At 41.3% G+C, this 16,436-nt stretch overlaps 1 protein-coding gene across 1 annotated transcript in view; it reads left to right on the top strand.

Moving 5' to 3' along the window:
- LOC125461413 (1-phosphatidylinositol 4,5-bisphosphate phosphodiesterase gamma-1-like) overlaps positions 1-16,436 on the top strand; it is a 172,360-nt gene that overhangs the window by 126,546 nt on the left and 29,378 nt on the right. The window contains exons 22-24 of the mRNA XM_048550162.2: positions 529-625; positions 1,703-1,772; positions 4,821-4,984. Of these exons, the coding sequence (XP_048406119.2) occupies positions 529-625; positions 1,703-1,772; positions 4,821-4,984 (331 nt within the window). The remainder of the gene's footprint in view (positions 1-528; positions 626-1,702; positions 1,773-4,820; positions 4,985-16,436) is intronic.

Raw genomic sequence — 16,436 nt, 5'->3', positions numbered from 1 at the left:
GAACATCCTTGACCAAGCAGGAGTACTTTGGAATGTCAGTGCTCGGACACAGTGGTTCTTAAAAGATGGCATGGACAAATGGGATGCCAGTCTTTTGGCGGTCATCAGCTGAATTTTAATTTTTTCTTGGACTAAGACATGGTAAGGTGGGGCAGAGGACATGAGGGATGCCCGTAGGGCGAGGTACGTAGTTTACAAGGTGTGTTTGGTAAGATATGGTGAGAATTTCGACTAGACCTTCTGGTGGGATTCGCTCTAAAATATGACACCATTCATACTTAGCCACAAATTCAAGATCCAGCCCATAAGTACTTTTGTACTTGATAAAGTAGTGGTTAGACAGTTAGAAAGTACTTAACACGGACATCAAATTAAAGTTTCAACCTGTTTCCTGACACTATCAATTTGTATCTGTTCCTAAACATCACACCGTACCCACGTCTACCTGCCTCAGTTTTACATCACCACTGTTGACTACTGTTGCCTCTGCTATGTACGGTGATTGATCTCTTCCCAACGCTTTTTCAGGTGGAAAGGAGACTACGGAGGTAAACGACAGCTTTGGTTCCCTGCCAACTATGTGGAGGAGATAATGAGCCCAAGTACTGCAGAACCAGAGAGATTGGTGAGACACCTTGATTTAGCTTAACTCAAGACCTGTTCCCTCTTCTATTGACATTCAGTGGTATGACCATTGCTGAATCTCACTGTCAGCATCTGGGGGCTAGTCTTTACCAGAAACTGAACAGGATCAGACGTATAAATACTGTGGCTGCCAGAGCTGGTCAGAGGCTGTGAATTCTGCGGTGAGTAGCTCACCACCTTACTCCCCTGTGCCTATCCACCATCGACAACTCAAATGTGATGAGATACTCTGCACTTGCCTGTGTGCAGTTTCAACAACACTCAAGAAGTTCAATGCAATTTAGGACAAAGCAGTCCCTTTGATTCCCACCCCATCCGCCACCTTCAACATCCATTCTTCAACACCAACACACAGCAGCAGCAGTATGTAACACCTACAAGATGCACCGCAGCAACTCTTTCAACAGCAGCTTCCAAACTAACAATGTCTACCACCTGAAAGAATGGGGAACGCCACCAGCTCCAAGTCACACACCATCCTGTTCTGGAAATATATTGCTACTCTTTAACTGACAAAGGAGCAAATCATGGAACTCCCTTCATAAAATCACTCTGTACTTACACCCCAAAGAGATCTGTGACCAGTGATGGACATAGATTTGATTAAAAGGGAGTAAGTTGAAAGGAGATGACAGAGCAGGTTTTTTTACACTTGAAATGCACTGCCAAAGGAGGTGGTGGAGACGAATATAATAGCAATGTTTAAGAGGCATCAAGACAGATGTATGGCAAACAGTTTTTAGTTTAGAAAGGCATCGTGTTGGTACAGTCTTGGTGGGTCGAAGGGCCTGTTCCTGTGCTGTGCTGTGTTTTTTCTTCTCAAGGACAGTTAAGTCATATCCCGTGAATGAATTTTTGAAAAGTAAGAAACAAAGCTAGAAAGTGCATTTCCTGTGGGAATGGTTTTACTACGGAATCTCTTTCTTTCGTGAGGTTTTAATTTGATGCCATAGGGATTTCTACAATGGGAGAAATGGCATGTTTGAAGTGTTGAACTTTTAACAGACAGGTTGACTAGTGTGGTACTTATTCTTCCTCTTCTTCCCTCCGCTTGCAGCCCCTGAATGAAAACAGTCCTCTCGGGGATTTACTGGGAGGATCTCTGGATGTACCTTCCTGTCAGATTGGTGAGTACTGCCACTGAGTCTGGTAAAAACACAACTAACCTTCTTCAGCCAGTGTCACTAACTAACTGGGACCAATCTGAAGGGCCATTTAACTGGCGTGAAGAGAAAGGGGAATGTCTCCACAGTAGATATCTCTAGTTCCTTCAAAAATAATCAGTCCTGCCTTTGAACCTGAGTGGAAATCCAGCAGTTTCTTACAGGAATGGGAGCCATTTAGTGTATAAAACAAAGGAGGATAGACTTGTATTTCTAGTGCTGGTCATGATCTTAAGGCATCCAAAACTGCTGTACTTCTAGATCATGTGTCTGAGGGGCAGATGACAATGAGAAACATTTGTGATGCCAAAGATAGTTGATTCAGTGTTTCTGAAGTGTGGTGACTTATAATATAGGCAACGTGACAGCCAATTTGCCCACAGCAAGTTCCTACAAGCAGCAAGATAACCTAGTTAGTAGATGAAATCTAATTTAGCCTCAAATGAGTCAAGTGAATCATCCAGCTACTAACTTAAACCCAAAAGACAGGCATTTCATTATGGTGGAGGGACATGGACTGACAGGGCACAGTTCCCGTTCATGAGAAGACCTGAAACATATCCTTGCATTAAGGGCAGTGGAGATATTCTAAAGGCCACTGTTATGACTACGGCAGATGCATGCGAGTGGCATTGACAGGTGGCCACCTCTTCAGCCTCTCAGTAGAATGGCTGCCTGACAATTTGAGGTAAGTGAATGGAGGATGAGCAGTTAGCCTCATGTCAAGAAGATTTGTGCTCCCTTCACATTTGGAACAGAGATATTACAAACTTAAGAGTCTTTGGAACAAACGAGAGAAAGAGATAAAATGTATTCACTCGCTGTCTGCATTCAGCTTCAACTTTGTTCTATGTGACTATGACACAGTCCCTCCTCATCCTTCTCAACCCATCACACCATTCTCCAGAATTGTCCAGGTGGATGGGACTCATCTTGCTTCATTGCATTCTCTCACCTATCTAATCAGAGCCAGAGAATTGTCACAAACAACTTCTCTTATTCCTACACCATTAACTTTGGGGCGGCACGGTGGCTCAGTGGTTAGCACTGCAATCTCACAGCACCAGGGACCCGGGTTCGATTCCAGACTTGGGTAATTGTCTATGTGGAGTTTGTACATTCTCCCCGTGTCTGCGTGGGTTTCTTCCCACAGTCCAAAGATGTGCAGGCTAGGTGGATCGGCCATGCTAAATTGGCCGTAGTGTTTAGGGGTGTGTGGCTTGTAGGGGGATGGGTCTGGGTGGGATGCTTCAAGAGGCGGTGTGGGCTTGTTGGGCCGAAGCGCCTGTTTTCACACTGTAGGGAATCTAATCTTATCTAGAATCTAATCTTTGGTATCTCGAAAGGATCTATCTTTGGCATCACCCATGATTCTCATTGACAACTGCCCTACAGAGACATGATCCGGAAGCACCGCAGTTTCCACACATACAATGACAACACTCAACTCTTTCTCACCAACCCTTCTTTTGTTCCCTTTCCTGTCTCTAGATTAATGCATTGTTTATTTGACATTCTGTAGCGGATAAGCAGAAACCATTGACAATTAAATTTCAGGAAGATTGATGCCATTTTCTTCGCTTTCCACCACAAACTGCTTACTACCCACTGGCACCATCACCTCTGCCCATCTGACACTGAGCCAGCTGTTGCATATCTGATCTAGAGATGAGCTTTCAACCACAAATCTGCATTCTCTCTACAACCCCCTGCTTTCAACTCTGTAACATGAACTGACTTTGCTATCCATCTTAGCTCATCTGCTGCAAGAGAGTCAGCGCAATTTCAGAAAAGGTCGAACAACTATTGACATGGTGTTTGTTGTTGGACAGCTCTAGAAGAAGCTGATCATTTATGACTGAAATGAGGAAAAAATGTCTTCCATCATAGGATTGTAAGTCTTTGGAAATGACAACGTAAAGACTTATGGATTCACTATCCTTAAATATAGTTAAGTCTAAAATGAACACTTTTTTTCCTGGTTTCTCAGGAAATTAGGGGATACGGGGAGTTGGAAGGAGAATGTGGTTGGGACAGGAGATTGGCCATCATCCTATAAAATAGCATGGGGAAAACTTGAGATATCTTATTGTCTGCTACTGCACTTATTTATTGTGGTATTATGTTTTATTGCATGAGGTGCTACATAAATACAGGTTGTTATTGTTGATTTTGCAGCAAGACCATTATTTTGAAGACTAAACCAAGCTGCCACATTGATTGGAGCCAAATAGACAATTCTAGACATAAAAGTCAATGTGTATATGATGACCCTATTTTACCAGTCCCGAAAATCACCTATTTGTCTACACTGATGGATAGACTCATCCCTACTTTTCATAGAAAAGAATCATAAAGTCCCTACAGTGTGGAAACAGGCCCTTCGACCCAACAAGTCCACACTGACCCACCCAGACCCATCCCCCTATAACTCGCCTAATCTACTCATCCCTGAACAAGATGGATTGGCCAATTTAGCATGGCCAATCCACCTAGCCTGCACATCTTTGGACTGTGGGTGGAAACTGGAGCACCCAGAGGAAACCTGCGCAGACACGGGGAGAATGTGCAAACTCCACGCAGCCAAGCCACATCATACTCCATTAGCAGTTACCCTCAATATTTCACCCCACAAACGGATGTTTCACTTCTGACAGAGCACAAGGGATAAGGCCGGCAACACGTCATGTTGCAAAGCTGTGTTGGAGGTTATGACTCACTTGCACAAAAGAGCAGACCTTACCTGGCAAATAAAAAAATGGCAACTGCACATAGGCATGCCACAATTCACTTTTACCACACGACTTTTGAAATCTCAAACAACCCCTTCAGAATCGGGAGTTAACATATGCACTGACATCTAGAATGTTTTCTTGAATTCCCAATTTGTTGTTGACGGTAGTTGGCATTGATTCTGTAGTTGACTGTCTTTGGCCGATAGCACTTTGGAGCTTAGCCACGCTATCGGACAAACAGTATTTTATTTTGTTCACTCTTCTTGTCTCATTTCAGCCATTCATCCAGATGGAAAAGGTAGTCGTCCGTATGTTTTTAAAATAAATGTGAGTTCATTCAACCGTGCCGGCCAGACAATGGACCTGGCAGCAGAAACACAGGAAGATATGAATGATTGGGTGGCCAAGATCCGGGAAGCAGCACAGACTGCAGACGCCAGGGTAAATTCACACACTTAAAGAAAACAGCTTTGGATTAGTTACTCCTGTCTTTGTTAGAGATTCATGATAGAGCTTATACCTTATATTTAAAACAAGCACTACATTTAGTATCTGATTTTTCACTCGATTGAATTTCATGCACAGAGGTAGATTGTTTTTTCCATACTGGGTTACTGTGATGTTTTCACTGGTTATAAAGATAGTAGTTACATGTTTCTGTTACATCTTGGAGGCTGCCAGGAGAGAGATCTGAGTGTTCATCAAGGTCAATCACTGTAGGCTCTGCTCGCTCTCTCAACCCGTTCCAATGCAAATTCTCTGGAAAGCATATCGCAGCAACTTGCCATGGCCAGAGAGACATTCCTGTACCGCAGCAAGAACAGGTAACCCCAAAACTCTACTCCAGAGAGAACTGACCATCCCAGAAACGAGGCTCAGCAGGAACTAACATCCCAGAGATTCTACCCTAACAAGAACAGGTATCACAGAAAACTGTACCCTAACAAGACAGGTATCGCAGAAAACTGTACCCTAACAAGACAGGTATCGCAGAAAACTGTACCCTAACAAGAACAGGTAACACAGAAAACTGTACCCTAACAAGAACAGGTATCGCAGAAAACTGTACCCTAACAAGAACAGGTATCGCAGAAAACTGTACCCTAACAAGACAGGTATCGCAGAAAACTGTACCCTAACAAGAACAGGTAACACAGAAAACTGTACCCTAACAAGAACAGGTATCACAGAAAACTGTACCCTAACAAGAACAGGTATCACAGAAAACTATACCCTAACAAGACAGGTATCACAGAAAACTGTACCCTAACAAGAACAGGTATCACAGAAAGTGTGTCCTAACAAGAACAGGTAACACAGAAAACTGTACCCTAACAAGAACAGGTATCACAGAAAGTGTGTCCTAACAAGAACAGGTATCACAGAAAACTGTACCCTAACAAGAACAGGTATCACAGAAAACTATACCCTAACAAGACAGGTATCACAGAAAACTGTACCCGAACAAGAACAGGTATCACAGAAAGTGTGTCCTAACAAGAACAGGTAACACAGAAAACTGTACCCTAACAAGAACAGGTATCACAGAAAGTGTGTCCTAACAAGAACAGGTAACACAGAAAACTGTACCCTAACAAGACAGGTATCGCAGAAAACTGTACCCTAACAAGAACAGGTAACACAGAAAACTGTACTCTAACAAGAACAGGTATCACAGAAAGTGTGTCCTAACAAGAACAGGTAACACAGAAAACTGTACCCCAACAAGAACAGGTATCACAGAAAACTGTACCCTAACAAGAACAGGTATCACAGAAAACTGTACCCTAACAAGAACAGGTAACACAGAAAACTGTACCCTAACAAGAACAGGTATCACAGAAAACTGTACCCTAACAAGAACAGGTAACACAGAAAACTGTACCCTAACAAGAACAGGTATCACAGAAAGTGTGTCCTAACAAGAACAGGTAACACAGAAAACAGTACCCTAACAAGAACAGGTAACACAGAAAACTGTACCCTAACAAGAACAGGTATCACAGAAAACTGTACCCTAACAAGAACAGGTAACACAGAAAACTGTACCCTAACAAGAACAGGTATCACAGAAAGTGTGTCCTAACAAGAACAGGTAACACAGAAAACTGTACCCTAACAAGAACAGGTAACACAGAAAACTGTACCCTAACAAGAACAGGTATCACAGAAAGTGTGTCCTAACAAGAACAGGTAACACAAAAAACTGTACCCCAACAAGAACAGGTATCACAGAAAACTGTACCCTAACAAGATCAGGTAACACAGAAAGTGTGTCCTAACAAGAACAGGTATCACAGAAAACTGTACCCTAACAAGAACAGGTATCACAGAAAACTGTACCCTAACAAGAACAGGTAACACAGAAAGTGTGTCCTAACAAGAACAGGTAACACAGAAAACTGTACCCTAACAAGAACAGGTATCACAGAAAACTGTACCCTAACAAGAACAGGTATCACAGAAAACTGTACCCTAACAAGAACAGGTAACACAGAAAGCTGTACCCTAACAAGAACAGGTATCACAGAAAGTGTGCCCTAACAAGAACAGGTAACACAGAAAACTGTACCCTAACAAGAACAGGTATCACAGAAAACTGTACCCTAACAAGAACAGGTATCACAGAAAACTGTACCCTAACAAGAACAGGTAACACAGAAAGTGTGTCCTAACAAGAACAGGTATCACAGAAAGTGTGTCCTAACAAGAACAGGTAACACACAAAACTGTACCCTAACAAGAACAGGTATCGCAGAAAACTGTACCCTAACAAGAACAGGTAACACAGAAAACTGTACCCTAACAAGAATAGGTATCACAGAAAGTGTGTCCTAACAAGAACAGGTAACACAAAAAACTGTACCCCAACAAGAACAGGTATCACAGAAAACTGTACCCTAACAAGAACAGGTATCACAGAAAGTGTGTCCTAACAAGAACAGGTAACACAGAAAACTGTACCCTAACAAGAACAGGTATCACAGAAAACTGTACCCTAACAAGAACAGGTAACACAGAAAACTGTACCCTAACAAGAACAGGTATCACAGAAAGTGTGTCCTAACAAGAACAGGTAACACAGAAAACTGTACCCTAACAAGAACAGGTATCACAGAAAACTGTACCCTAACAAGAACAGGTAACACAGAAAGTGTGTCCTAACAAGAACAGGTAACACAGAAAACTGTACCCTAACAAGATCAGGTAACACAGAAAGTGTGTCCTAACAGGAACAGGTATCACAGAAAACTGTACCCTAACAAGAACAGGTATCACAGAAAACTGTACCCTAACAAGAACAGGTAACACAGAAAGTGTGTCCTAACAAGAACAGGTAACACAGAAAACTGTACCCTAACAAGAACAGGTATCACAGAAAACTGTACCCTAACAAGAACAGGTATCACAGAAAACTGTACCCTAACAAGAACAGGTAACACAGAAAGCTGTACCCTAACAAGAACAGGTATCACAGAAAGTGTGCCCTAACAAGAACAGGTAACACAGAAAACTGTACCCTAACAAGAACAGGTATCACAGAAAACTGTACCCTAACAAGAACAGGTATCACAGAAAACTGTACCCTAACAAGAACAGGTAACACAGAAAGTGTGTCCTAACAAGAACAGGTATCACAGAAAGTGTGTCCTAACAAGAACAGGTAACACAGAAAACTGTACCCTAACAAGAACAGGTATCGCAGAAAACTGTACCCTAACAAGAACAGGTAACACAGAAAACTGTACCCTAACAAGAATAGGTATCACAGAAAGTGTGTCCTAACAAGAACAGGTAACACAAAAAACTGTACCCCAACAAGAACAGGTATCACAGAAAACTGTACCCTAACAAGAACAGGTATCACAGAAAGTGTGTCCTAACAAGAACAGGTAACACAGAAAACTGTACCCTAACAAGAACAGGTATCACAGAAAACTGTACCCTAACAAGAACAGGTAACACAGAAAACTGTACCCTAACAAGAACAGGTATCACAGAAAGTGTGTCCTAACAAGAACAGGTAACACAGAAAACTGTACACTAACAAGAACAGGTAACACAGAAAACTGTACCCTAACAAGAACAGGTATCACAGAAAGTGTGTCCTAACAAGAACAGGTAACACTGAAAACTGTACCCTAACAAGAACAGGTATCACAGAAAACTGTACCCTAACAAGAACAGGTAACACAGAAAGTGTGTCCTAACAAGAACAGGTATCACAGAAAACTGTACCCTAACAAGAACAGGTAACACAGAAAGTGTGTCCTAACAAGAACAGGTATCACAGAAAACTGTACCCTAACAAGACAGGTATCGCAGAAAGTGTGTCCTAACAAGAACAGGTATTGCAGAAAACTGTACCGTAACAAGAACAGGTAACACAGAAAACTGTACCCCCAACAAGAACAGGTATCACAGAAAGTGTGTCCTAACAAGAACAGGTAACACAGAAAACTGTACCCTAACAAGAACAGGTATCGCAGAAAACTGTACCCTAACAAGAACAGGTAACACAGAAAACTGTACCCTAACAAGAACAGGTATCACAGAAAGTGTGTCCTAACAAGAACAGGTAACACAGAAAACTGTACCCTAACAAGAACAGGTATCACAGAAAACTGGACCCTAACAAGAACAGGTAACACAGAAAACTGTACCCTAACAAGAACAGGTATCACAGAAAGTGTGTCCTAACAAGTACAGGTATCACAGAAAACTGTACCCTAACAAGAACAGGTAACACAGAAAGTGTGTCCTAACAAGAACAGGTATCACAGAAAACTGTACCCTAACAAGAACAGGTAACACAGAAAGTGTGTCCTAACAAGAACAGGTATCACAGAAAACTGTACCCTAACAAGACAGGTATCGCAGAAAGTGTGTCCTAACAAGAACAGGTAACGCAGAAAACTGTACCCTAACAAGAACAGGTAACACAGAAAACTGTACCCCAACAAGAACAGGTAACACAGAAAACTGTACCCTAACAAGAACAGGTATCACAGAAAGTGTGTCCTAACAAGAACAGGTAACACAGAAAACTGTACCCTAACAAGAACAGGTATCACAGAAAGTGTGTCCTAACAAGAACAGGTAACACAGAAAACTGTACCCTAACAAGAACAGGTATCGCAGAAAACTGTACCCTAACAAGAACAGGTAACACAGAAAACTGTACCCTAACAAGAACAGGTAACACAGAAAGTGTGTCCTAACAAGAACAGGTATCACAGAATACTGTACCCTAACAAGAACAGGTAACACAGAAAGTGTGTCCTAACAAGAACAGGTAACACAGAAAGTGTGTCCTAACAAGAACAGGTATCACAGAAAACTGTACCCTAACAAGAACAGGTAACACAGAAAGTGTGTCCTAACAAGAACAGGTATCACAGAAAACTGTACCCTAACAAGAACAGGTATCACAGAAAACTGTACCCTAACAAGAACAGGTAACACAGAAAGTGTGTCCTAACAAGAACAGGTAACACAGAAAACTGTACCCTAACAAGAACAGGTATCACAGAAAACTGTACCCTAACAAGAACAGGTATCACAGAAAACTGTACCCTAACAAGAACAGGTAACACAGAAAGCTGTACCCTAACAAGAACAGGTATCACAGAAAGTGTGCCCTAACAAGAACAGGTAACACAGAAAACTGTACCCTAACAAGAACAGGTATCACAGAAAACTGTACCCTAACAAGAACAGGTATCACAGAAAACTGTACCCTAACAAGAACAGGTAACACAGAAAGTGTGTCCTAACAAGAACAGGTATCACAGAAAGTGTGTCCTAACAAGAACAGGTAACACAGAAAACTGTACCCTAACAAGAACAGGTATCGCAGAAAACTGTACCCTAACAAGAACAGGTAACACAGAAAACTGTACCCTAACAAGAATAGGTATCACAAAGTGTGTCCTAACAAGAACAGGTAACACAAAAAACTGTACCCCAACAAGAACAGGTATCACAGAAAACTGTACCCTAACAAGAACAGGTAACACAGAAAACTGTACCCTAACAAGAACAGGTATCACAGAAAGTGTGTCCTAACAAGAACAGGTAACACAGAAAACTGTACCCTAACAAGAACAGGTAACACAGAAAACTGTACCCTAACAAGAACAGGTATCACAGAAAGTGTGTCCTAACAAGAACAGGTAACACAAAAAACTGTACCCCAACAAGAACAGGTATCACAGAAAACTGTACCCTAACAAGATCAGGTAACACAGAAAGTGTGTCCTAACAAGAACAGGTATCACAGAAAACTGTACCCTAACAAGAACAGGTATCACAGAAAACTGTACCCTAACAAGAACAGGTAACACAGAAAGTGTGTCCTAACAAGAACAGGTAACACAGAAAACTGTACCCTAACAAGAACAGGTATCACAGAAAACTGTACCCTAACAAGAACAGGTATCACAGAAAACTGTACCCTAACAAGAACAGGTAACACAGAAAGCTGTACCCTAACAAGAACAGGTATCACAGAAAGTGTGCCCTAACAAGAACAGGTAACACAGAAAACTGTACCCTAACAAGAACAGGTATCACAGAAAACTGTACCCTAACAAGAACAGGTATCACAGAAAACTGTACCCTAACAAGAACAGGTAACACAGAAAGTGTGTCCTAACAAGAACAGGTATCACAGAAAGTGTGTCCTAACAAGAACAGGTAACACAGAAAACTGTACCCTAACAAGAACAGGTATCGCAGAAAACTGTACCCTAACAAGAACAGGTAACACAGAAAACTGTACCCTAACAAGAATAGGTATCACAGAAAGTGTGTCCTAACAAGAACAGGTAACACAAAAAACTGTACCCCAACAAGAACAGGTATCACAGAAAACTGTACCCTAACAAGAACAGGTATCACAGAAAGTGTGTCCTAACAAGAACAGGTAACACAGAAAACTGTACCCTAACAAGAACAGGTATCACAGAAAACTGTACCCTAACAAGAACAGGTAACACAGAAAACTGTACCCTAACAAGAACAGGTATCACAGAAAGTGTGTCCTAACAAGAACAGGTAACACAGAAAACTGTACCCTAACAAGAACAGGTATCACAGAAAGTGTGTCCGAACAAGAACAGGTAACACAGAAAACTGTACCCTAACAAGAACAGGTATCACAGAAAGTGTGTCCGAACAAGAACAGGTAACACAGAAAACTGTACACTAACAAGAACAGGTATCGCAGAAAACTGTACCCTAACAAGACAGGTATCGCAGAAAACTGTACCCTAACAAGAACAGGTAACACAGAAAACTGTACCCTAACAAGAACAGGTATCACAGAAAACTGTACCCTAACAAGAACAGGTATCACAGAAAACTATACCCTAACAAGACAGGTATCACAGAAAACTGTACCCTAACAAGAACAGGTATCACAGAAAGTGTGTCCTAACAAGAACAGGTAACACAGAAAACTGTACCCTAACAAGAACAGGTATCACAGAAAGTGTGTCCTAACAAGAACAGGTATCACAGAAAACTGTACCCTAACAAGAACAGGTATCACAGAAAACTATACCCTAACAAGACAGGTATCACAGAAAACTGTACCCGAACAAGAACAGGTATCACAGAAAGTGTGTCCTAACAAGAACAGGTAACACAGAAAACTGTACCCTAACAAGACAGGTATCGCAGAAAACTGTACCCTAACAAGAACAGGTAACACAGAAAACTGTACTCTAACAAGAACAGGTATCACAGAAAGTGTGTCCTAACAAGAACAGGTAACACAGAAAACTGTACCCCAACAAGAACAGGTATCACAGAAAACTGTACCCTAACAAGAACAGGTATCACAGAAAACTGTACCCTAACAAGAACAGGTAACACAGAAAACTGTACCCTAACAAGAACAGGTATCACAGAATACTGTACCCTAACAAGAACAGGTAACACAGAAAACTGTACCCTAACAAGAACAGGTATCACAGAAAGTGTGTCCTAACAAGAACAGGTAACACAGAAAACAGTACCCTAACAAGAACAGGTAACACAGAAAACTGTACCCTAACAAGAACAGGTATCACAGAAAACTGTACCCTAACAAGAACAGGTATCACAGAAAACTGTACCCTAACAAGAACAGGTAACACAGAAAACTGTACCCTAACAAGAACAGGTATCACAGAAAGTGTGTTCTAACAAGAACAGGTAACAGAGAAAACTGTACCCTAACAAGAACAGGTAACACAGAAAACTGTACCCTATCAAGAACAGGTAACACAGAAAACTGTACCCTAACAAGAACAGGTATCACAGAAAGTGTGTCCTAACAAGAACAGGTAACACAAAAAACTGTACCCCAACAAGAACAGGTATCACAGAAAACTGTACCCTAACAAGATCAGGTAACACAGAAAGTGTGTCCTAACAAGAACAGGTATCACAGAAAACTGTACCCTAACAAGAACAGGTATCACAGAAAACTGTACCCTAACAAGAACAGGTAACACAGAAAGTGTGTCCTAACAAGAACAGGTAACACAGAAAACTGTACCCTAACAAGAACAGGTATCACAGAAAACTGTACCCTAACAAGAACAGGTATCACAGAAAACTGTACCCTAACAAGAACAGGTAACACAGAAAGCTGTACCCTAACAAGAACAGGTATCACAGAAAGTGTGCCCTAACAAGAACAGGTAACACAGAAAACTGTACCCTAACAAGAACAGGTATCACAGAAAACTGTACCCTAACAAGAACAGGTATCACAGAAAACTGTACCCTAACAAGAACAGGTAACACAGAAAGTGTGTCCTAACAAGAACAGGTATCACAGAAAGTGTGTCCTAACAAGAACAGGTAACACAGAAAACTGTACCCTAACAAGAACAGGTATCGCAGAAAACTGTACCCTAACAAGAACAGGTAACACAGAAAACTGTACCCTAACAAGAATAGGTATCACAGAAAGTGTGTCCTAACAAGAACAGGTAACACAAAAAACTGTACCCCAACAAGAACAGGTATCACAGAAAACTGTACCCTAACAAGATCAGGTAACACAGAAAGTGTGTCCTAACAAGAACAGGTATCACAGAAAACTGTACCCTAACAAGAACAGGTATCACAGAAAACTGTACCCTAACAAGAACAGGTAACACAGAAACTGTGTCCTAACAAGAACAGGTAACACAGAAAACTGTACCCTAACAAGAACAGGTATCACAGAAAACTGTACCCTAACAAGAACAGGTATCACAGAAAACTGTACCCTAACAAGAACAGGTAACACAGAAAGCTGTACCCTAACAAGAACAGGTATCACAGAAAGTGTGCCCTAACAAGAACAGGTAACACAGAAAACTGTACCCTAACAAGAACAGGTATCACAGAAAACTGTACCCTAACAAGAACAGGTATCACAGAAAACTGTACCCTAACAAGAACAGGTAACACAGAAAGTGTGTCCTAACAAGAACAGGTATCACAGAAAGTGTGTCCTAACAAGAACAGGTAACACAGAAAACTGTACCCTAACAAGAACAGGTATCGCAGAAAACTGTACCCTAACAAGAACAGGTAACACAGAAAACTGTACCCTAACAAGAATAGGTATCACAGAAAGTGTGTCCTAACAAGAACAGGTAACACAAAAAACTGTACCCCAACAAGAACAGGTATCACAGAAAACTGTACCCTAACAAGAACAGGTATCACAGAAAGTGTGTCCTAACAAGAACAGGTAACACAGAAAACTGTACCCTAACAAGAACAGGTATCACAGAAAACTGTACCCTAACAAGAACAGGTAACACAGAAAACTGTACCCTAACAAGAACAGGTATCACAGAAAGTGTGTCCTAACAAGAACAGGTAACACAGAAAACTGTACCCTAACAAGAACAGGTAACACAGAAAACTGTACCCTAACAAGAACAGGTATGACAGAAAACTGTACCCTAACAAGAACAGGTAACACAGAAAGTGTGTCCTAACAAGAACAGGTAACACAGAAAACTGTACCCTAACAAGATCAGGTAACACAGAAAGTGTGTCCTAACAAGAACAGGTATCACAGAAAACTGTACCCTAACAAGAACAGGTATCACAGAAAACTGTACCCTAACAAGAACAGGTAACACAGAAAGTGTGTCCTAACAAGAACAGGTAACACAGAAAACTGTACCCTAACAAGAACAGGTATCACAGAAAACTGTACCCTAACAAGAACAGGTATCACAGAAAACTGTACCCTAACAAGAACAGGTAACACAGAAAGCTGTACCCTAACAAGAACAGGTATCACAGAAAGTGTGCCCTAACAAGAACAGGTAACACAGAAAACTGTACCCTAACAAGAACAGGTATCACAGAAAACTGTACCCTAACAAGAACAGGTATCACAGAAAACTGTACCCTAACAAGAACAGGTAACACAGAAAGTGTGTCCTAACAAGAACAGGTATCACAGAAAGTGTGTCCTAACAAGAACAGGTAACACAGAAAACTGTACCCTAACAAGAACAGGTATCGCAGAAAACTGTACCCTAACAAGAACAGGTAACACAGAAAGCTGTACCCGAACAAGAACAGGTATCACAGAAAGTGTGCCCTAACAAGAACAGGTAACACAGAAAACTGTACCCTAACAAGAACAGGTATCACAGAAAACTGTACCCTAACAAGAACAGGTATCACAGAAAACTGTACCCTAACAAGAACAGGTAACACAGAAAGTGTGTCCTAACAAGAACAGGTATCACAGAAAGTGTGTCCTAACAAGAACAGGTAACACAGAAAACTGTACCCTAACAAGAACAGGTATCGCAGAAAACTGTACCCTAACAAGAACAGGTAACACAGAAAACTGTACCCTAACAAGAATAGGTATCACAGAAAGTGTGTCCTAACAAGAACAGGTAACACAAAAAACTGTACCCCAACAAGAACAGGTATCACAGAAAACTGTACCCTAACAAGAACAGGTATCACAGAAAGTGTGTCCTAACAAGAACAGGTAACACAGAAAACTGTACCCTAACAAGAACAGGTATCACAGAAAACTGTACCCTAACAAGAACAGGTAACACAGAAAACTGTACCCTAACAAGAACAGGTATCACAGAAAGTGTGTCCTAACAAGAACAGGTAACACAGAAAACTGTACACTAACAAGAACAGGTAACACAGAAAACTGTACCCTAACAAGAACAGGTATCACAGAAAGTGTGTCCTAACAAGAACAGGTAACACTGAAAACTGTACCCTAACAAGAACAGGTATCACAGAAAACTGTACCCTAACAAGAACAGGTAACACAGAAAGTGTGTCCTAACAAGAACAGGTATCACAGAAAACTGTACCCTAACAAGACAGGTATCGCAGAAAGTGTGTCCTAACAAGAACAGGTATTGCAGAAAACTGTACCGTAACAAGAACAGGTAACACAGAAAACTGTACCCCCAACAAGAACAGGTATCACAGAAAGTGTGTCCTAACAAGAACAGGTAACACAGAAAACTGTACCCTAACAAGAACAGGTATCGCAGAAAACTGTACCCTAACAAGAACAGGTAACACAGAAAACTGTACCCTAACAAGAACAGGTATCACAGAAAGTGTGTCCTAACAAGAACAGGTAACACAGAAAACTGTACCCTAACAAGAACAGGTATCACAGAAAACTGGACCCTAACAAGAACAGGTAACACAGAAAACTGTACCCTAACAAGAACAGGTATCACAGAAAGTGTGTCCTAACAAGTACAGGTATCACAGAAAACTGTACCCTAACAAGAACAGGTAACACAGAAAGTGTGTCCTAACAAGAACAGGTATCACAGAAAACTGTACCCTAACAAGAACAGGTAACACAGAAAGTGTGTCCTAACAAGAA

The sequence above is a fragment of the Stegostoma tigrinum genome, chromosome 19, assembly GCF_030684315.1.
Source record: "Stegostoma tigrinum isolate sSteTig4 chromosome 19, sSteTig4.hap1, whole genome shotgun sequence".
In the NCBI taxonomy this organism is placed as follows: Eukaryota; Metazoa; Chordata; class Chondrichthyes; order Orectolobiformes; family Stegostomatidae; genus Stegostoma; species Stegostoma tigrinum.
This window is presented reverse-complemented; position numbering and strand designations above follow the sequence as displayed.